This window comes from Procambarus clarkii, chromosome 34 (assembly GCF_040958095.1).
Source record: "Procambarus clarkii isolate CNS0578487 chromosome 34, FALCON_Pclarkii_2.0, whole genome shotgun sequence".
NCBI classification, from domain to species: Eukaryota; Metazoa; Arthropoda; class Malacostraca; order Decapoda; family Cambaridae; genus Procambarus; species Procambarus clarkii.
Window position 1 is genome coordinate 39,953,166 of NC_091183.1, and position 24,136 is coordinate 39,977,301.

General features: G+C 35.6%; 1 protein-coding gene across 2 annotated transcripts; it reads left to right on the forward strand.

Moving 5' to 3' along the window:
• Positions 1-3,675: 3,675 nt before the first annotated feature.
• On the forward strand, positions 3,676-22,447 carry Snx27 (sorting nexin 27). Of its 2 annotated transcripts, none has more exons than XM_045748417.2 (10): positions 3,676-3,788; positions 6,769-6,871; positions 8,103-8,365; positions 10,882-11,011; positions 12,997-13,174; positions 14,358-14,470; positions 15,024-15,173; positions 16,736-16,876; positions 18,078-18,206; positions 18,634-22,447. In XM_045748417.2, exons 1-10 carry the CDS (start codon positions 3,703-3,705, stop codon positions 18,688-18,690), a joined length of 1,350 nt encoding a protein of 449 aa, XP_045604373.1. In that variant the 5' UTR covers positions 3,676-3,702; the 3' UTR covers positions 18,691-22,447. The 2 variants fall into 2 exon arrangements, with proteins under 2 accessions (XP_045604373.1, XP_045604372.1); XM_045748416.2 differs by lacking the exon at positions 3,676-3,788 and adding an exon at positions 3,914-4,547.
• Positions 22,448-24,136: the final 1,689 nt, after the last annotated feature.

A 24,136-nucleotide genomic window follows, 5' to 3' on the forward strand; every position in this document is an offset into this window, starting at 1 on the left:
CATATGTCAGTTGCTTAATTTAGAACCTGTACTTGAGGTCGATCCCCATTGTTGATGTGACGACTTATATTGAATTTTGTAACTAGCTCATCAAGATTGTAACTTGCTTAGCTAAATGAATTGTGGGGTTCAGTCCCTGAGCCCATTATGTGCCTCTGTAACCCTTTCCACTACTGCCCACAAGATGGGTATGGGGTGCATAATATATGAACTAAACTAAATTATTGATTATTATGATGGGTAAAATAATGTGTTATGCTAGTGAAACGTACAGTAATTGTGTAGTTAGTTGCATATTCATGAATCTTTACATAACAATGCCTATAAACCAAGGAAAGAAACTACTCACACAATTAAGAATCCTTGATCACATACACAATTTATACATTGTGTATGTATACAACAATACTTGTTGTTTGTTATACAACAAACTGAAAGCAGCATCACACAGACTATATGCATTGATGCATCCCTCAATTCGGCTACTGCAAACTAATATCTAAATGACTTTGCATCACACACACACACGTAAATTTTGACCCTTAGAAACTGTCCCGATATTAAACAAAAATTGAATAAATCATATTGAGTCATAGGATGGCATGGAGTACAACGGATGTGAAGAATTTTCCCAGTGCATACTAGGACAGGATGTCATTTCCGGAAAAAATATCTACACAAAATATCAAACAGCCATTGCTTTTGTTTCGTGATTTTCGTCTCACGAAGCTTTTGTTTCGTGAGACTTCGTGAGACTTCGTGGAGTTGTATACTCCAGAGTATACAACTAATCATAGCTCAGTATTAAAATATGCTGAAAATGTTAATTTGTTCTAAACTCGCACAACCCAATTACTTGTCCCTTTTCTTTAAATGACCTTTATACACACACACACACACACACACACACACACACACACACACACACACACACACACACACACACACACACACACACACACACACACACACACACACACACACAGGGTGCTGGTGGCTGAGTGGACACAGGGCACTGGTGGCTGAGTAGACAGCACGCTGGATACGTAGTCATGTGGGTTGGGTTCGATTCCCGGCGCCAGCGGCAACAAATAGACAGAGTTTCTTTCACCCTGATGTCCCTGTTACCTAGCAGTAAATAGGTATCTGGGAGTTAGACAGCTGTTACGGGCTGCTTCCTGTGTATTCACCTAGTTGTCCTAGGGCTTCGGCCGCCTAATCAATCAACTGTTACTACAAATACAAATATTTATTCAGGTAAACTACATACATACAATGTGAAATACCAAAGTTGATGGATTTATAGATAGAGCTAGTACATACAATGCCTAAAGCCACTATTATGCAAAGCGTTTCTGGCAGGAAAAACACTAAGACTAAAACTTAATACTAACTTAGATTACAGTATAAATTGTGTTGAGAAAAAAATCAGAAAAAAATTATAAAAGGGGGGGGGGGGAGGGAAACATGGCAGAAAAAAAGCAAAAATACAATTTGGTCAACAAACAGCATTGTTTAAAATCGTAGACATGGGTTGACATTTAGGGGTGAGGTAGGTTACATTGAGTTAATTAGGTGGTACTTAGTTTATATCTTAAACTGGTTGGGAGAGGTACAGTCTTTAACATAATTGGGAAGGTCATTCCACATTCGAGGTCCCTTGATTTGTAAAGCATTTCTAGTTTGACTAAGTCGTACTCTTGGAATATCAAATAGGTATTTGTTTCTGGTGTGGTGCTCATGGGATCTGTTACAACCTTCTAGGAAGCTTTTAAGGTCAGATTTGACATTACAGTTCAGCGTTTTATATATATAAAGTACACATGAGAGGATGTGACTTAATATCTAACATATTCAGAGATTTGAGTAAGGGTACCAAGTGATGTCTGGGGCCAGAGTTAGATATTGTTCTAATAGCAGCTTTGTGTTGAGTAATTAGAGGACGTAAATGATTTTGCGTAGCAGAACCCCAAACACAAATACCATAGTTGAGATAAGGATAGATGAGAGAGTAATAGAGTGTCACCAGGGCAGGGCGAGGTACATAATATCTGATCTTAGAAAGAATGCCAACAGTTTTTGAAACTTTTTTTTATATATTTAGAATGTGTCCTTGGAAATTCAGCTTGCGGTCAATGAGAACGCAAAGAAATTTGCCATCTACTTTGTTACAAATTTGGGTATTGTTAATCCTGAGATTTATTTGATTTGAGGATTTATTGCCAAACAAAATATAGAAAGTTTTGTCAATATTGAGGGTGAGTTTGTTGGCAGTTAGCCAGTGATGGACTTTATTTAGCTCAGTATTCACTGTGGCATTTAGAGCAAGGGGGTCAGGACTGGAGTAAATGAAGGTCGTGTCATCAGCAAATAGAATTGGTTTGAGATGTTGGGAGGCATTTTGGAGGCCATTAATGTAGATGAGAAAGAGGAGAGGGCCAAGTATGCTTCCCTGAGGAACACCAATGTTGATGGGTAGGGTGGGAGAAATTGAATTATTCACAGAAACATATTGGAGCCTGTCAGTAAGGTGACAAATATTTATTTGAACGTACTTTATGTACTGCAGGGAGTGACCTCTGACTCCATAACTACTAAACTACTTCCTGAGGATGAGTGTGTGTGCGTATTTAAGAGAAATATATGTAGTAGACATAATAGAGGAAAAATAAATTGGTTAGAAAGGCGGGGTCCAAGAGCTATTAGCTCGATTCTGCAGATACAAATAGTAAAACACAAACACAAACAGGTATGCCACTATAAGACAGAAGAGCTCGGGGAAACATGATCACCACATACAAAATTCTCAAGGGAATTGACAGGGTAGATTGATTGATTGATAAAGATTAAGCCACCCAAAAGGTGGCACGAGCATGAATAGTCTGTAAGTGGAGGCTCTTTGGAGCCATTACCAGTACCAATAGCTGATACTGGAGATCAGTTGATGGACGGGGTCTTCATAGTGACAGGGGTAGATAAGGATGGATTATATAACACAGGTGGTACTCGTCCCAGGGGACACAGGTGGAAGCTGAGTACCCAAGTACCGAAGACATCAGAAAGAACTTTTTCAGTGTCAGAGTAGTCTTTTAGTTGAATACATTTGGAAGTGATGTGGTGGAGGCTGCATGACTCCACACACACAACTTAAAATGTAGACATGATAGAGCTCGGGAATCTGTACACTAGTAGTTTTTATTTTTTGTTGGATATATTCCGGTTGAGTGAAAGTGATTTTTTTATTAACAAACTTAGGTATACACAGCAATGTGCTTCTACCCTATTCTTCATGAAAGATGAAGTGTAGACCAAAAACTAGCTATAAGTTCATCTAATATCCACATCTCACAGGATGGTTAGTCATTCATGGAATCAGGAGAGAACATGAAATGCGAGGCTGAGCCATTAGCCAGCACTAGCAAAATGTGGGTACATCACAAGGAGTGAAAGTGATCAGCTTTGGCAGAGTTGGCAGCGCCTGCGACAAATGCCAGGACGTGTAGACTTTCAAGTTTATCCTCATTATAGAGAGCGAAGCTTTACTAAATCCTTCCTGAAGACTCTCTTAATGCTTGTCAGTTGATATATCCGTCTGGAACAGAAAGAGTCGGGTAATTCTGAAGGAAGAGGCCACTGCGGTGGAATTCAAGCAAATTCGCCTTGTGTCACCCCTGGCCGAACCTGACACTTGTGCCATAGTCCATGGCCAGGCACCCCCAGCAGGTCGTCACGTTAGCTGCAGCCATGCTTAATTACAGTCTACAGCCTGTTCAATGTGCTAATTCGAGGTGATTATCTCCTTTTAAGTGCAATTATACGACGACTATTACATTAATAGTGCGCCATGAAGTCGATGAAGTGTATTTTCCAGTAATGGTGGTTAGCTGTACATCGATTATGAGTATCTTATTTTAAGATAACATACGCTTGAACATTCAATTGATATTAAATGAACGTGCCTGTGTTGCTAGTGATTTGCAAGGAAGATTTATTTGAACGTACAATAACACCCACTTGCTTCCCGCCACTGTGGAATTCGTCTGACCCGGAACGGTAAACTCGTTTTAATATGCTGCGCAGACACCTTACCTTCCCCAGTGTATAATAAACTTATTTCACCTTAACACCAGCACCAATATTATTACGAAGAAGCTTAATCAAATTAAATATACGAGTAGTTTACAGAGCATAATTGATAATATTAATAAGAGGAATACAAACACATCCATTATTATTTTCGCGACGGCAGAAGAGCTAACAGTGGAGCTTACAGGTATCATGGCAGAGAGGGGCCAGTGAAAACAAACCATCGCCAAGGAAGGGTAGCGAGGGACAATGAGCGGTTTTAACCCCGGTCCTCGGGTTGTGACCATCTACAAAACTGACACGGGGTTCGGGTTCAATGTCCGAGGTCAGGTGAGCGAGGGTGGACAGTGGAGACCGATCAATGGGGAGTTATACCCACCTCTGCAGCATGTCTCGGCCGTGTTGGAAGGAGGGGCTGCTGAACAAGCTGGTATACGCAAGGGTGACCGTATTCTCGAAGTGTAAGTATAACTTGCTCCTGCCCGGCGTCTGTGTCTCCACACACTCGCTGCATGATGGATGACACCTGTGGGTAATGCTTGTATAACGTGCACAGTGTTGTACAGCAGTCACGGCACCTGGTGTGGGCACACCTGTATAATATATTATCCTGTGAAATTAAGTAACTTTGGGTGCTAAAATGTATATATTTTTAGGCATGGACGTTGTATATAGTTTACCTTTTGTCACATTGGCCTAAGGTTTTTTTTTATAGTTATTAAATATAAAATAGGTTTATAAATACATGTCTTGCTTTATTAAAGTTTTCAGTGGGGCAATACAATACTTTTGTATATTTTTAGTATGTCCAATATGTTATTTGCTAAAAGTGATCAGAACTTACACAAATATAAAGCATGGTACTGTATATTTATTTAGCTAGTATTATAGTTACTTTGTAGACCATCATTTTGCACACTTGTTTTGTTCTTGATTTGTTCACTGCCAACAGCCATGCTAATGCACTGCTGTATAAACTACTTGTACACTGACAAGTTACAAAACCTTCAGCATTGTTCTTCAGTGAGTCTTTACTGCAAGAACTTTTTTCTGGCAAATAACTCATAATTTTACCTTGCTGCTTTTTAAAATCTGAAATAGTGATAGTGCCAGTGCCAAAATTGTTTGCCCTCCTCTGAACTCCCCAATCATGATGACATTTCTCAGCTAAATTGCCCTTCTTGTCTATTGTAAGGAACTTTCTCTTACAATTATCACCACCTCTTTGACTGTTATTTTCACTGGATGATGTCTTTTCTGTTTACAAATACCTGTACAGTAATAATAATTCCCTGAGTATGGAAACACTCAACACATAGGTGTGAACCTTCATCAAGGCTCCTGTGGATTTGTTCTATAATTCCCATTTTTTGGGACAAGAAGCCTATTTGTATGTATATACAATATATTCTTTAGGCTTGTATTCAGGTTCCCCCCCCCCCCCCAAGGTCAAACTACTGACCTTTCCCAGGATGCAACCCCACACTGTTGTCTAACTCCCAGTACTGTACCTACTTATAAGTACTAGTACTGTACTTATTTACTGCAAGGTGAACAGAGCCATTAGGCGAGAGGAAACATGCCCGATCATTGGTGTCGCACCTGGAAATTAAACCCAGGATCCCTGTTTGAGTCGAGAAAAATTAAACCCTGAGAAGCAGCAGGTGAACCACACTTGCACAGAAGGATCAAAACATTTCCAGGATGCATCCCCTTCAATAAGCACCCACAATTTTACTAAAAAAAATCCCAAAATCCCATTTTACTACTGCAAATGTAATTCTGTAATTTAAAATACTTAAATAATTGTTATAAAACTGTATTTAAACAATATTCACTGTTAAAAGATTAGTAAAACAAATTGTAGATTATGAGCAATATCCTTGTACTCCCAGCTTTGGGTCATTACAAGTTTTCCTTCCATGTTTTTTATATTTATTAAAATTCTGATCCCTTTTCTGTATTTTAGCTACATTTTATAATAGAAAGCTTTATAGATTTTTAAGGTTTTCATTATTTTGAGTCTCGGGTATTTGATCTTGCTCTGTACTTGGTTTGCAAATTACTTTATAAGTATAACCTTGAAGGTATAATGCATAAAAGGAAGGCAAAGGGTGATGGCTTTAAAATTTTCTCTCGTCTCTAAATGATTGTAAATCAAGGAAAATCCAGCCTGAGTATAGTACAAAGCATTGTTCAATAAGATACAGTCCTTGCTGAGCAAGACCTAAATTGTTAGGAAAATTACCTTGATAGAAGACTGACAAATTAGTCTTTCAGTGAGCATTGGAAAGTATGTTCACTGTGACAAATTATAATTACTTCAGTTCAGAAAAATCAAAGGACCTTAATAAAATGAATACAGGATACAAAATTTTGCTTTGTTGTAAAAGTGAATACCCTGTACAGTAACTGTGTAACTCCAAATCTGTTATTCAAAACCACAGAACTTGCATGTATATATAGTAGTACTGTACTTTTATTTTGCTCATATCTATAACAAAATATTAATACTCATAATAGTATATTACAAATCAAGTCATAGTCTTGATTTGCAGATTGACATAATTTTGCTAATGATAATGTTTCTATCTTTGTAGTTTGTACTTGGTCAGTATTTAGCTCCGCACGTTAACCTTCTATACGTGTTGTCACTTAACATGCAGATATTTGTATTTTTAGGAATGGAGTGAATGTTGAGGGTGCTGAACATCGTTATGTTGTGGAACTCATTAAACAAGGCGGTGATGTGCTCAAACTAACTGTAATATCTGTATCAAGAAAGGTAAGTTACAGTGATATACTGTATGTATTATTTTGTCAATATAATTTGTAATTGGTCTAAATAATATTTAGCATAAATTCAGGACTGTAATTGAGGTGGTTATGTAATAGAGAGTGCCGAGATAAGGGTTATGAAGGCGGGGCGAGACTGGAGTTCTAATGAATGCAATGAAGGGTGTTTATGGAGTTTTCAGTGGATAGAAATATTTGGAAGAGATTGTAACTTCTTCTTAGTGAGTCAGTGAGATACTATACTGTGTTTTGAGTGTAAATATCTGTAACAGAAGGGTGCAACAAGTATATACACTACAGTACTAGGAAGAGTAGGTTCCTCTTGTGCTTTAGTGTAGAATTCCTTAAGGTTGCTGAGTTCATATAACTTGGAGTAAACATTAGTGACATCTGCAATCTCTTGGAAAAGAAGCCAATAGTAGGATAAGACAAGGAAGATGACATGCAAGAATTTAACACAAAGTGATAGGATTTTTTTTTTTATTGTATGGCTAGTGTTCTTAAATATTGGTAATTGAAATATAATTTAACTGGACTATTTATAAAATGGTAGAAATCACAAAATATGATCTAAGAATGGAAACATTCATTGCCCTACTCTCAAATTCACCTAGATTCTCTTCCTTAATCTGTAATTCATGATTCAATATGTTCAAACCTTCTTAGCACACTCCTTTATCTTGCAATTTATTGACTTTTGTGCCACAGCTTTTCATGAGCGAAAAGAGCAAAAAATTAAAATATATATGCTATAGATTTTAAAATTACCTCTCCTGCTCTTGATTTTTCACAGTATGCTACACCAGCATCTGGCTTCCATACATTAGAGTTGACATTAACCCTGCTTTGTGGAGCCCTCTTAACCACTTTTCATATTTTTTTTCCTTACATCAGGTCTTTCTTGCATCAGTCATTTTCCTTCCCTGATTCAATCTGTTCTCAATTTTCTTACTTCTTTTAGTAAGATCTAAATATTTAGGTATAGTTTGCTGAAATTCACTGACAAATTTAAGTGTTTAATTATCTGGCAAAAAGTGTGGGAAAATCTCAATGTAAGTATAGTATATAAAGTTAGAGCAGATTTTAGGGAGTATTTTTTGACTCCAAACAGGATGTGGCAAATTGTAGTAAATAAGTGCTATATAATACAGTATTTGAAAATTATAAAGAAATTATTTTAATGGGATACTTAAGTTGTTACTTATTTTTTTCTTTTGCAGGAAGCAGAGAGGTTAGAACCAAGTGAAGAAACCTCGGGATTTTCTTACATCGATTACAGTGAAAAACGTTCACTTCCAATATCAATTCCCGACTATTCTTACATAGAAACTGGTGGAGATAAATATGTAGTATTTAATATTTACATGGCTGGGCGTCATTTGTGCGCTCGCAGATACAGAGAATTCTCCAATTTACACAATAATCTTAAAAGGGAGTTCATGGACTTCAACTTTCCCAAATTACCAGGAAAATGGCCCTTTTCGTAAGTTAAATTTTTTGAATTTTCCACCTTTCAAAATGTGTTTGTGTGTTTGTTTTTTACACAAACAAATAGTGTTTAGTATTTTGAATGGAACTATTGGTTTTTGGTAACAAAGATTGTAGATAAGATGTGTCCATGTAGTGAGATTAATATATTATTGTAATTGATTGCTGAGGTCTTGTATCTTTAAGTGCCCTTATCTGCTTATAGCTGGCTCTCCTTTGTTAATATAGATATCAGTTACTGTAAAGTCATGTGTTTACTGTGTGTCCTATTTTGTGTTTTCACAATGAATTCATGTGCTTTAATTTTTTTTCTTTTCACTCCATTATGCAGGTTTCATGGTTTCAAGTTCAGTAAAGATATTAAAAGAATTTAGTAGAAACTATAAAAATACTGGTTAATGTGTGTGTGTGTGCATTAAGTAAACTTTAAATATGAGCATTTGCCTTGAAATGTTTTACATCTTAACAGCTGATTAAGACAATTTGACTTGTATTTAATACAAACTGGTAGATATAAAGTGGTATACCTTGCTCTGCTGGGATGGGGCTACATAGTTTTCCCAGCTTGGTGCCTTTTGATATTTACTTGCTTGCTCTGCTGGGGGGCCTAAACTTATGCTTTAACTTATTTTCAGCTAAGTTTTAAAGATGTATAATTGAAGGATTTCATGACCGTTTCTCATTTCAACCTGCTTGTAATGATAGTTACCATGACCCAAGGTAAACACGACCCCTGACCTAATATAACCTAGCCAAACTTTTCAAACAAGTCCATTTGCTTGGTAGAACGAGCCGTTTGGAAAAACTGGGTCAATTTAGCTGAATGCCACACTTGAACATCATAGTACAACATTGATGGTTAGTTAAATACAAAATCAAGCATGGTCATTATACAACTACAGTACAGTATAGTCATTCTGTTAATACAGATGCTATATTTAATTAGGACAGCAGAAGACAGGATGACAACAGCATGGAATAATTGAAGAAATTAGAGTATGGAGGTCAACACACTAAGGAAAGTTAGAAATGAGTACATCAGAATCAGGAGAGAATAACAATTGCAGTTTAAAAGTGGAATGCATTATAATACAGTAGTAGCAAAAACAATGGCTGAGCCCAATATGTTGCAGTGATATATGGAGAAGGATAACAGGAAAAGACCATATGATTAGGTTAAGAAGAAAGGTAAATGTCCTAATGGAAAATGACTACAGTAGTTGTAAGGCACTCAAAAAGTGAGTCTAGGTTTTCAACAATTGAGAGAGAAGAGACTGGAGCAGCATTGGATAGCACTAGATGCAACTAAGACTGTAGAGCCAGACCAGATATTATCATGGCTGGTGATGGAGATTGCTCTTATGCTTTGTAATCTACTAATTAGGATTCTAAAGGAAAACACGACACACTGGAGACTTCAGAAATCTGGAAGAGGTAAATGTACAATTGTTTGGATGAGACTGTGGCAGAGCATCCAGTTAAAACAAATTTTGTAACAAGGGCAACATGGATTTAGAGGGGTAACATTGATACATTTAATAGAGCTACAAGACTTAAATGATTAAAGTATGTGCTTTACAAAAGGTCTTCTGGTATTTTTATCCATGTGAATGACCAAAGAGAGTGAGCTCATACATATCATTTTTGCACGACACAAAATGAATGAAAGTAAAGATTGATTTGGACTGTTGAATGTTGCAGAAAGACCTTGGTAAATTCAATAATGGATAGGCAAATTACTGCTGGAGTTCAACCCCAGGAAATGTGAAGTAATGAAGGGAAACCAGAGAGAGAGACCTGGGAGTAAACATAATACCAGTACTAACACCAGGAGTGTGCACAAATCATTTAATATATTCTTGATTATAATCATTTTTACTCTTTGTTTATAGCAGTTTGCTTGCATGTTGCTCAAGCATTTAATTGTGAATCGGCCGGATCCTGACATGAGAATTTAGCTTATATCAGGTTTACATATTGCCTCGGGTGATTGAGGGCTACCTATGCTGGAGTGCATATTGAGCTGCATACTACGGTGTTAAGAAATTGCCCCAAAAAGATCATAGTTTGCTAACTGTACTAGTATGTAATTTCTCCGAGTATAATCTAATGATTGCTTCATATTCAAGCTGCAGGTCATTGCTGTGTGCAGAGGTAGAGTAAAGGAACTTTTCATTTTTGTATTTTATTTTACTAATTCTGGTTTTCTTGGTTATAGAAACCTAGTAAACACTGTTGTAGAATGCTGAGATAGCCATTTTTTACTCTTCTATGGGATAATTAGTTTGTTAGGTATCCTTCAAATTAAATTCTTATTCTAATTTGGCTACATGTTTTGCAAGTTTTGTCACTTTCAGTTGTAAAGTACAGTATATTTTTTATTTTACTTCTGTGTGTACATCTATACACTTCAGCCTATATCTAATTGTTTGTATAAATTATTTAAGAACAAAGATTTATTTGGGTATACAGTACAGTACAGTGTTTTTAAATCAATATTTTTCGTCACAGGTTGTCTGAACAGCAATTAGATGGGCGACGTAGAGGGTTGGAACTATACCTTGAGAAAGTTTGTGCTGTAAGGGTAATAGCAGAATCGGATATTATGCAGGATTTTCTTAATGATTCTGATGATCACCAAGTAAGTTTCATTTCCTTAGAGATGTTTTTCTTTTGTCATTCTCTATTGACCAATATTTTCTAAAGCTATATCTTTTGATTTGACAATAAAATTAGTATTATTAAATAATGTTTAAATGTAAGTTAGCCCTATTTGCCAATGAAAACTCTGTTGTAGAAGTGTAGAAGCATTTGCTGTTTCTAATTTTGATTGCTCTTTAAATTGGTTAAAGCTATTACCCGTCATCTGCTACTCTTATTTTCATAAGTTATGATCATATTACCTCTAGTTCTTCTTTAAATGTGGATAGGTTGATCTCTCTCAATCTGTCCTCGTAACACTATCACTCGTACTAGTCGTGTAGGAAATCTCTGGATCTTTTCTATGATGACTTCACACTGGTGCTGTATTTTCTAGAACTGGCTTGATGCAAGATTTGTATAATATTCTGAACAAGTTTAGGCTGATGGGCCTCTGTCAGTCTATCCGAGTAAACAATGATTCTAATATAAAGATACAGTTGATTAGTTGAGTATTTTGTAATAATTGCATTGCATTATGGAATTGTGTAATGTGTGTTACAACCAATGCCAGAGCCATTATACGTTATAACAAAAAAATCATTAATGACTAAAAGCTAGAGTGATGGTGAGTCTAATCACTGGTGGCTGTAAAGGAATTAAAGGATTACATGCTAAGTGGAGTCATTGTTTCTAGAATGTTAATAATGAGATAATGGCAGAATTTTGATTAGTGTTTGATGAAGGGATTTAAAAAGTATTTTTAAGAAAGAATAAAGCTAATAGTGAGCACAAGGTGTGTGTGGGTGTGTTTTGGTTACAGTAGCCAACAGTGTTAAGAGTTTAAATTTGTAAATTTTTAGAAGCTGGAATGGGTACTGAAATATACTGAAAGTTCTTGATATTTAAGGAATTCAGGTGAAGATAAATCAAATTTAATAATATCCTGCCTCACAACTTTGTCAGTGTATCATAGAATGCGCAAGTAAAATGATCAGAACATTTTAACTACTTGATGTAGATTACATAGTAATAAAATTTATAATCGGGAAATCATGAAGTGAAGAGAATAATAAAATAAGACGCAACATTACTCTTTCAATATTCTAAGTGAAGACTATATAAGAGTGTAATTCTTACATAGATATACACTCTTATAAATAAGAGTGTAGGTAGTCATAGATAAGAACAATGGAAGGATAAATTGACTACACAAGTGAAGTGTTAATAGAGGAATCTCTTAACTGCTGGGTGGGCTTGTGAAATAAGCTCTTGAATGTTCTCTGATGGACAGTATAGTGCAACCTCCAAAATCCAAATTTATTAATCCTAGATCTTTGCTCAGCTTTTGGGATTTTTGTTTTAAGTAAATGATATAACATCTGTGTGAATATTTGACATAATATATAAGCAATGATTTTGTAATAAGATACTTCAAATATGATAACCATTGTTTATTTACCTTAATGAAGATCATCCTTATTCTGGCTATCTATACAGTACAGTACTTGAAAATGGCATGATAAAACTCTTAGAAATGAAAGCCCCTGAGAATTTTTCTCTTTACCTTTGCTCCCAGAACTCTGCTCAGAGTGGTGATCACATGGTCAGGATACGTCCGATGTTGGTGGTATTGGGCTAGCTACAGAAAAAAGTAATGTACAAACTGTATTGTATGATTTATTGTACAGTACATGTACTATGTGGTTACTTTTTAATTACTACTACTAAAACTATAAGTATAGTAAGTGATCATTTCGAAATACTAACTGTACTGTGACGAAACAGTCCAGATTTTGCCAGTTGTTTTTGGAAAATCTAACTTCTAATTTTGGAGAACTATTCTGTTAGCAAAATCCTTTGTTATTTGGAGGTTCCACTGTACAGTATAGGGAAAATTTGTTATTTAGGTGTCTAATAATTATAGAATCTAATTGATAATGGTTAACAAAAATCAACACTAAATTTAGGTATGTGCTTTTGTAGGGCAACAGTATTCGTGTGGACCTGAAGGTGCTGTTGCCGGACAAGAGTGTAGTGACGGTTACTCAGGCTAAGAATGTTCTTGCTCATCAAGTTTATCAAGCTGTGGTGGAAAAAATTAACATACCTCCAGAAACGGCTAAATGTTTTGCACTTTTTGAGATTGTAGAATATAATTTTGGTAAGTGGATTTTTTTTTACAGTACTTTGAATCAGGTTAGCCGAGAAAATCCTTAGAAGAATATTTAATATACAGTAGACTCCTAGATTTGATTTGTGTGCAAATGTAAAGTTAGCAATTTGTAACAGTTTCGATATCATGTAGCAAGTCCACAATGGCATAGTTCTTCACTCTCACTCGCTTTCTCTCATGAAGGCACTGTAAATCTTGTCAATTAATGTTCGTATTGTGTGTGTGTGTGTGTGGGGGGGTGGGGGGGGTCAAGAAAGGCTTATACAGATGTGCGTTCTGGAAACCTGTGCTTGGAAGTACAGTAAGTGTCAAATATGATGGCATCGTCTAGAATGCCATCCTGTAAGGATGCTGGGGCTTACTTGACTTCTATTTATTTATTATTTTTGTGTGTAAAATGGTTGCTAGAAATCTCTTAAGGGGTTGATAATATAGCCATACAATCGGTGCTATAATTTTTGAGCCATTTGCTAGACCCAGTCGCTGGGAGGCGATCTGAACAGCTTGAGGGTTAAGCAGATAAAGAAATTTTCTGGTACCACAGCCTTAAATCCAGAATAAATTTTAAGTACTGTATGGATAAAATGTCTTTTTCCAGATTTCATTACTCAAGTTCAGGAACAAATTTGTTTTAAATGTTATGGGTTTTGTAATGTTTAATAAGTCTTTTTGAGTCCTCTGCACTGTAAGTTATATGAAGTGGGACGGTGAAATTATAATTGAGCAATGCAACCATAAAACATCGGAAGTATAGTAATTGTATATTCTCTCTCCTTTAACTACCTTAATATTGCTGTAATCGTAATTTTTTTATTTGTATCAGATTGCCAAAATTTTAGTTGTAGTTTGGGTCATGAGAAAGGAATTGAGCATTTTTAAAACAAAATTCTGTGGTTGGTTTTCATTTTAAACTTGCATGTAGAACACACAACCCTGCATAGAGTATGGCTGTGCAGAATTGGGAGTCTATTGTATGGTACAGTACAAAATTTTTTACTGTATGTACTGTATTATGACAAATTAATGTTTAGTATAAAAAGGTAACATTCCTTTGATAAAATATATCTAGATACAGTACTGTATCTAGATTGATTATTTCCCATAAATAAAAGAATCGAGGTCATATTTGAAAACAGGTGGGCAATATTATAGTACAGTACTACTATTTCAGAACGAAAAATTAGTGACGACGAGTTCCCTCATAACTTGTACATTCAGAACTACAGCACAGCAACGGCAACATGTTTATGTCTTCATCGATGGATCTTCAATCCTCACCGAGAAGTAAGTGTAATTTATCCAGACAAGGAAATCACAATAATGTGATATGTTGATGTATAAAATCATTGGAGCAGGATGACAGGATTGAACCAGGATTCAGGATCACCCCAGACACACACCATTTGTACAAATATATGTATTTGATGAGTTAATACTGAATGATTATGCAAAGTTAATTGTGTTGAAGTTGAGAAAATTGTTTTGTTTAGGAAAGAAATGATGAAACAAATTTATAAAGTTGTGTGGATAACCAAAGCTGACTGGTTTACAACCAATCCAAATAAAAATTTGTGTAACTTTGGATTAGTTAGCTGAATTCAGGGAATTTTTATAGCTTTCACAACTTTCAGGAATAAAGGAAACAGACAGGAAATAGGGGAAAGTATTGTTGGTCTTGCATTGCTGAAGCTTGCTGGTTAAGCTGGTCCATAGAAAGATACTTGTACTGGATCATTTATGAATTAATTAAGTGATAATATTGCATCATCATCTAGTCCCACAGTATTGTTATAAATTGTTGCAGTTGATGAACTGTTGGTCAACAATAATTTTTCAGCTTCGGTTGTGCAGCTCGGATGATACTGCACATACATGGCTGTTCTGGACAGCAGTAGAGGATGTTAACCGAGGCCACGTCAAACCGACAGATCAATTGTATCAGTTAAAGGCGCTTCAAGATGTGGCTCGCAAAGAACAGTATTTGCAGGTTAGTTGTTACGGGAATAGTTTCTGATTCTGATAACTGTAATGATTTTAAAATGATTAATAATTGTATCTTCTAAATCTGTATCTTGAGTATACAGTTTATGATTACAGATATTGCATGTTATGTTATTATTAAGACAGTTAAATGACTGTGTATTTTTGTAAACTAGGCCAACTATAAATGTACACATTTATGAACACAGTATTTCATTTTTAATTTGATTTCAGTATGCTAAAATAGTGTGTTTTGGTAACTACAGTAAAATTGAAGTATAAAGTTGTTGTACATAGGCTGCATACATCTGGAATGAGAGTATCTGAATGGTGAGTTGGTGTTCACTAACGTGCTCATGTAGGAGAGACTTGGTATGATCATGAACACACTTTGCTGGGATACAATTTAAATTCCTCTTGACACATCTCACTGCATACAAAACAGCAATTGCACAAGGTGTGTACTATAGACACCTTTTCTGAGCCTTGAATAATGGCCCTTATGTATAGACTGTGACGTGAAAAATAGATGGTATCGCAGTCTCTAGGCAGATGGAATGCCAGTCACACAAAAGCAAAAAATAAAAAAAATAAAAAAAATTAGACTACTGTGTAATCTTCACTGTGTGGCAGCTGTTGGATAAAGCACAAAAGAGAGAAAACATTTAAAAATACTTTACTTTGATAGAAAACTGAAATTAAACAAATTACAAAACAAAATATCCAGGCTTGGCTCTAATACAAAGTGTGCAATACAAACAAGATGAACAATCAAATTTATATTACGGTAATGTGCAAATAACATATGGTGCTAGAATACTGTGAGCCAAACTGAACAACTGTTACCACACCGGGGTATGTCAACAGGTCTACTCAGCAGAGCACCCAGGAGTAATCTGAATATTAGTGGGCTAGGTAGCCCTATATATACACGGCGACGGCCGTCCAGATGGCGCTGGTTCCTTCTTTAACTATTAATCGGCTCTTAAACTGCTTGTTTCGGATGGCGTGAGCTCCCAGCGATCCAGGTGCGAGGTGGGGTGACCGGCAGTGGGGTAGGTAGACTGGTGGTATTGTCTAGACGTCTGGAAGTTGTTGTTGTTGTTGTTGTTGTGGCTGCAGTACTTGAATATATAGACGTGATATGGGTAGAATAGGTGATGATGGAGCAGGCCAAATCTCTTCCTAGAGATTTTACCGTGACCAGACAAATAATGATGTCACCACCGTCCCTGTATAGTCTTAGGTATGTTAACATCGTCATCTTGCAGGTGCCAAATGGGGAATATTTTGTACTGCATAAGGAAGTTTTCAAGCAACACTCCATTCTTAGTTTTGCTCTCACTTTGTAATCATTCAGGGCTTGATTGAGAATTGTCTCCCTCTCTTGTTGTGGCCTTCTTGGCAAGGCCATTTAAAAAATATCGCAGTTGCCTTTGGAAAATGCAGTGGGATATTACCTAAGGAAAAGACCAATTGGCCTATTCTCAGAAAGTTGAAGAAAGTTGAAAGTTGAATTCGATATAAAAAATTTAGAAATGATTATAAAAACAAATATTTATATTGCAGGTAGTTCGTGGATGTGAAGGCTATGGTGATATTGTGTTCCCCCACTGTCCCTGCGACTCCCGCAAGAAAGGGCACGTTGCTGCATATGTGGGCTACAAGTCATTCAGGTTGCAAGCATGTAAAGAAGATGGCACATTACAAGTAAGTTAAGAGGCTGTATTTTCTCCAATAAGTTCTTTGGTCCTGGGTACAGTAGCACCCTGGCTACAGTAGTGCCATGCATCATTATTCTACAGTGTTGGGTTGTTGTCCTATTCTTTAGGCATGAGAGGCCCATGGAAGCAGTGTTGTAAACCATTGAGTGTCCTAGTTTACATTGATGGTTTTGAACTTGGCCTCAGTCATACAGCAACACCATTTAGTTATCCTACAGAACTTCTCTAAACAGGATGGTATCTCTGAAGGAAGTATTCTTCTCTCTTATGTGCTTATTTACACCCTCCTATGCACTTGATTTAGCACCCACTTTTCACACACTTCTTGAATAACTGATGATTGCATTACATGTGATTGGGACCCCCCCCCCCCCCTCCCCTTCCCATATTTATCATTATTCAACAAAAAACATTAAGTGGTATGCTAAATATGAAAAATTTGGTTTGGGTGTAGTATGTTGTTGAAATTTATTCAAATGAGCCTCCCAATTTCTTTGCTCTTCCTAAAGGGATGGCCTGGGCTATATAACTTGATTAGTAAACAATATTTAGGGCATATTACTTTGATGTTTTATTTCAGTTTGAAACATGCAGTATAGCAGAAATATTTTAAGTAAATATTTTAGTTGCCCGGTAGTTGTGATATTTTAATTTGGTGAAATAAATTTAATATCTACATCCATAAAATGGAAGGTGTCTGTCCAAAGTAGGAGGCCAGATGCTCGGGGCTAGTCTCCACCATTTCTAAGGTGACTCATGGGAGTGGTAGGGGGGTTTATGCGAGTGTCATAGGACAGTCAGGGTTGGCCCTAGTGCCACCTTTTGAGAAATATTGGCATCTCTAGTTACCCCTCCCCCCCTTTTGCAATTTTTATGAAGTCTGAAATTGGGGATATGTTTTCTGTAGAGTTTTGTCATATTTTTTTGTTCCTGTTATAATATTAAATTTTATGTGAGAAAGGGGGAAAGGTATAAGGAGTGATGATGGGAGAAAGAGGGGATGATAGGGGAGAAGGGTGGAGAGAGGGGAATGATAGACCTGGGCACAGCTGGGTACCTCGTCTAGATATAGACATTAAAGTCTTACTGATACATGTATCGATTATTGCAAATTACATCTTATTTTTAAAATGGTATAAAATTATTTGTGGATAGCCTGCAATTTTTACGCTGTTTTGTCATTTCAGACACAGGTAATCGATTTTGCTTGGTCCACGATTGAGAAGTTTGAGGTGGATGATGAAGCAATGGCATTTTGTTTTCTCTACAGGCAAACGGAAGATCTTATCAGATGGGTCAAAATATTTACACCCTATGTAAGTTATTGTGATTCTATGATTTTTGTTCTTAGACTGATTGTATTTTTAGTGTGTAATTTTTTAATGCTCGTTGTTGACTTCATATCGGAAATTAGTGGAGAGTAAGAACAGTAATTACATAATTTACAGAATAACAACAGATTGTGCCAGTCTAGGACGTCCCTTTACCCAATGAATTCATTATCCACCTACTATGCATAACACATTATCATTTTTTTATTTGAAAGATTTAGGGATGTTTATATAAGTACCATTAAAAAATGGCTAACATTAAACATAATAAGACCACAAGATAATACAATATTTCAAAATTTGCAGAGATTGTTCAGAGAATTATACTCATAATATTTAGCCAGTAATGAAACTATTTTATACTAAATATTTTATATCAAATAAGTATTTAATTTCCTTTTATGTATTTCAGTATCATTTTATGGAGGAATGTTTCCAACGTATCCAAGAAGAACAGCAGTGGACGTAGGGAGCTGAAAGTCATAGCAGAATAAGTGTAAAGTATATGAGGATATATATAAATATATACAGTATATACAGTATATATATATACACAAAGCTGAATATGTACAAGACAGAGAGAGGGACATCTTGGGGTTGGCTGTCTAATTTTCAGCTACGTTATTGTGACTTACTGTCTGCATCTTGAAAACTATTTATGTTGTCACATAAAAACCCAGGTATGAAAAATTAGGGAGGTGGGGGGTGGGGAAGGGGGTCCTTACCTTGATGTGGTTTCGGGGCTTAGCATCCCTGAATGTGATGCTACTTAGCATTCCCTGGTCCTCGACCAGGCTGCGAGGTCAAAACATGATTTCAATGTAACTTGGAGTGAGTTTAAAATAAGGGATATATAATTTTGTAGGCAGTTGGAGGAAACTACACAATTTTAACAAGACAGGGAGTTGCATAGGAATTGGCTGAAATTGTCACTAGTTTACCCCCCCCCCCCATATGTAAGCAACTCGAACACTGTTAAAATGTGCTTGAATAAACTTTGTATTTATAAATCTACATTAATTTATTGAGCATATATCATTGCTAGGAGGCTGGCAAACTTGTTCAGGCTAACAATACACTTTCCAACTTCTTCCATCTCCCAACTCGTGGCACATTATAACATATCAGGTATGTAACACAAAGCATTTGATATTCATTAGGTGAGTTGTACTGTACATCCATATTTAATACATTGTAAGCAGTTTATAATTAAATAGATGAGAAGTAGCATTGCTGTCTTGCTGTGTGACTACTCATATTTCAGTATCATACATATTTCCATAAACCTCTTTGTAGCTTACATAATAACTGTTTGTGTTCATATCTCATACCTTGTTTCATATGGTCATTCTTGCATTTGTGTAATCTCTTCACCAGTATCTCTCTCTCGTGGCTTTAGAATGCAACAAACAAAAGGTGTACATTTCCTGTGCATTCCCTGTCTTGACTTCACGGTGTGTACTACTTTTCAGTTAAGTGTAATTGGGAGGGAAGATCTAAATATTTTGATCCAAGTTTCATTTGTGTTTAGCCCAAAAGTTTTCAAGTTTTCCAGGTGTGAATGATATATTTTTATCTTCATAAGCTTTTTGATTTATTTTATCACAATGAAATGAAATTAAAGTTGATATTTTGTTACACAGATTTACCATTTACTTAAGCAATATGAAGATACCTGACAATGTTTGTGCAAAACTATCAATGGTAGTAACACTGCTTGTCCTTCATAAGTTGGAGGATAGGAGGTATCTAGTCTCAAAGAAGCTTAAGGTATGTACATGATGTGTAAATGATGTTAGATGCCAATAAGAGTTTAAGAATGCATATCCAAAGAACCATTCATTGATCTGTGCATAGTAGGATGTTAGAACCGCTGTGAAACCGCAGATGGAATGGGGATGCGTAATGTTATTTATCCTGTAGCCATGTTTTAGCAGGTTTTGCCAGTCACTATATTCAATGTTTCCTAGCTATGTATAAAACACTGATGGTTCTCTCCTGTATTAATTCTTTTCAATTGCTAAAGAATATATTTTAATGTAATAAGTTTGATTCATAGTGGAGACAACCAAGCTATTGTTGAGAAGCCCAGCACTGTGATCCTCCACAACCCAGTTACCTAATGGCCTCATTAATATTTGAACAAAAACAAAAAAACAAACAAAAAAAATCTGTATAATTTATAATTTGTTTAGAGTTTATATGCAAATAGCTTGCATTTTTTCTTGCATTTGTGTCACATTAATTAATTATGAAAACCATAGATTATCATTGGCAAAAGTGATAATTGTATTCTAGAAAATTATGTATTTTTAATTATTTTATTTTAATATGTTAATAATTGTGCATAGTTTTGTTAGAAACTTATTTTGAAATATTAGCATATTGACTGTGAACATTATATGCATTTTATGTAGTTTTTCTTTGGCAATAAATATATATTAGTATATATGTTATATATACATGTTATAAATACATATGTATATTATATATATATATATGTATATATTATACATATATATGTATCTTGAGTTTTTGGCATATGTATATATATATATGTGTGTGTGTATATATATACATACACAAATTCTTTATCAATGTAAATTATAAAATTATGGTAGATGTATTTTTGTATTCAACAGTACACATCACTAGAAATTGGCATTTGAAATGCTTTTATTAAAATTTTAATATGGCCAAATTTTTCCCATGTACAGTAAACACCTAAGCCACATCTAGAAATGGCAAAAGTGATAATGTCGAAGTCCATCCTAGACCATGGCAACGGTCTAAGATTGTCGGAAGTGGTGTCGGTTTTCCTGTTCGTAATGTGTGGGTTTGGCGTTTGTGTTCCTGCCATGTTACTGCGACTTATTCTTTTAATTGTATACTTAACAACCAGAGTTAAAGAAATATAATAACTGCAAATTGGAATTAACAATTTTATTTTGTAGAGAAAAACTAATTGGTGTGAATATTGACCTTATGCTCCTCTAAACAAATTTTGATTTACTTAAATCGTTTTAGTTTGAAATCTTGTTTTATGGACATTCCACTTTGAGAACATGTGTTATTATTTTTAAGCTAGTCTTTTTGGATATTTACAATGCTAGGTTATTTGGCTGATCACAAGAAGTTTATTTTGAAGATTTATATTGTTTTTGACATATGACAGTAGATTTATCCAAAGATTGTGAATGCATTTTCAAATGATATCTAAAGCTTTATCATATACTCTTAGCAATATACAAGCAACTGAAGCCATACAAGACAGCTGATGTATGATACCATAAATGATATCCCATTGTTTCTCCTGCCCATTTCATGATATTTATTAATCTGCAGTCACTTAGCGTGTAATTCCATTCTTGTGGTAGTTACTTTTACTCTCTAACGCTTAAAACTGGCTTTCAGTGCCATAGAGGCTGTTGGTGTCAAATGCCTACAGAAAGGATGGTGTTGGTATTAGATGTCAACAGAAAGAGCCATAGTTTTTGAATCCCGTATTTTTCTATTCAAATGAAGATAAATCCTTAATAATCATCTGTCTCACAAATGAGTGTTATGAGGTATAGATTTGTTAGTGAGGGATAGATTTATTTTATCAATGCAGCTTTCTTTGTATAATTGTTGTGACTTAAACTCTCAGTGAAATATACGTGTTCAAACCTGAGGTATCACTGGATAAGACTTCTGTACCAAAGATTTCAAAATGACCAAGTAGGATTTATCAGAGGTGTGAATTATAACTTTTTCAATTTTTACCTATGTTCCGAGTGTTAGTAGAGAAGGTTGAATGATTTCTTGTCTTGACTACTCCATCCAAATCTTTGATTCAGTTGTTGTTGTTGTTATTGGCATCTTTTCTCATACTTAAAGCAGGGTGGTGTATGCTTGTTATTTCTTGTGCCATCCAAATTAAGATTTTTTATTTTTTTTTCCTGGTCAAAGATATACAGTATTTAATTTTATTATTTTTACCATATTACTTAGTTTAAACTATAACAAGGGATCAAGCTTTTATTGAACATGTGTGTTTTGTCCTGTATGTTTTGAGTCGTCTCTGTGAATGTTCATAGTTAAACACTATTTATGCTGATTTATGTAACAGCACACTATTATATTCAAATGCATGCATACATTTGATGTATATATCTACATGCCATATTTATGATGCAGGGTACTATGTACCTATTAAATCATCTACATTCACATTGTATATATAATGTAGTTTGTATATTCCTTTTTAAATAGAAACATATCATTCTATATTAGTCTCTTAAATGTCTGGAATTTGATGGTTAATTGTTATTTGAAGACAATTATTTTAATAGCTGGCAATGATAATATGCTTTTTGAGGATTAGAATTAATAATGGCTCCTTCCAAAATGAGATAAAGAAAATGTCACTATATATAGGATTTACAGGACTATCTAAAATGAGAGATTGATTACACTCAAAGATTACATAGAATGGATAAGTCCAACCTTGGTTGTACTGTTCGTCCGCTTTTGAACATTAAAGTTTTATTGGCCACCCAGCCATATTATATTAATAAGGCTTCCAGTGACCTAATGCCACTGTTTCTGAAGAAGCCATTTGTACCAGTTCAATATTTTTAAAACTAATTCCTTATGGTGCCATTTATAATGTGACAACCATTGGGAAGATAGGTGTTTGCTACTGTTCATAATATTACAAAAAGTATTATCAAATGTCACCTATCCCTGTGGACCTTTTTCCCCTATGTCATCAAAACAAAATTAGAAATGCCTTTGGCTAGTTTATGTATTTGCTATACTGTACACAATTAAATTGTGGACTAGAGACCCTGTACCTATTGGAACTGCATTACTCCACTAAGTCATACACCAGGCATATAATGTCCCAATTTTCAGGATCTGACATTTTGTTTTCCCTCTGTCCGAGTCATGTCTCTTGGTGATATAGGTTCCACTGGCATCGCTTGTCCTGTCTTTTTGCTCATATTGGCATCCTGAATGATACCTAGGAACTTTTTGATATTGTGACACAAAAGGGCATAGTTTTGCCCTTTTTAATGCATAATGTCTATATTTTGTTATGAACAATTTGAAACATTAGCCTTTATTAAAGTAGGAATCTTAAAGCACATTAGATGTTAAAGTACAGGCAGTATTAGTGCAAATTTACAGAAATTAATTTGGACCTTGCTAATTCAAATCTGGGAAATTCCAAAACATCATTACATTGATACACTGAGATCATATAACTTTTTTTCCTAGGTAAACTGCCAGGTCACTGTTTCTCTGGTGTATCCAGCCCATGTTCCACCCTTCCTTCCCAGTCTTTGTCTGCTGTATTTATATACATACTGTAATTTCTCTGCTGCCTCCCTTGTATATGCTGTAAGCTTATCCGATTCTTAATTCTGCCTTCCTCCTTAGCCCTCCCAGGCCTATTACTGTCCAGGCTCCAACTTGCAATCAATAATGTGTTGTCTTGGGTCCTCAATCATGGCTTAAAGTTCTCTCCAACCAAGACTTCTGCTATTTAAACTCGATTATGGCTGTCTCAACCTTTCATCTTGATTCTCTGCCTCATTAGCAAGTTGCACCCAATCCAGAGCTTGTATGCTGAAGCCAGTATCCTGTCTCTATAGGATTATCATGATCATTACATCATTTGCTATCTTGTGCAGCCTCCTGCAACCTCTCTACTCATGCATGTACAGTGCTTTGATTATTGCCCCTTGGGAGGTTATCTTGAGATGATTTCGGGGCTTTAGTGTCCCTGCGGCCCGGTCCTCGACCAGGCCTCCACCCCCAGGAAGCAGCCCGTGACAGCTGACTAGCACCCAGGTACCTATTTACTGCTAGGTAACAGGGGCATGGGGTGAAAGAAACTCTGCCCATTGTTTCTCGCCGGCGCCCGG

Excerpts from the sequence above, each read along its gene's own strand:
- Snx27 (XM_045748416.2), top strand. The coding sequence starts at position 4,336 with ATGAGCGGTTTTAACCCCGGTCCTCGGGTTGTGACCATCTACAAAACT. Across the intron at positions 4,548-6,768 it reads GGTGACCGTATTCTCGAAGT|GAATGGAGTGAATGTTGAGG; the intron begins GTAAGTATAACT and ends TTGTATTTTTAG. Across the intron at positions 6,872-8,102 it reads TAATATCTGTATCAAGAAAG|GAAGCAGAGAGGTTAGAACC; the intron begins GTAAGTTACAGT and ends TTTCTTTTGCAG.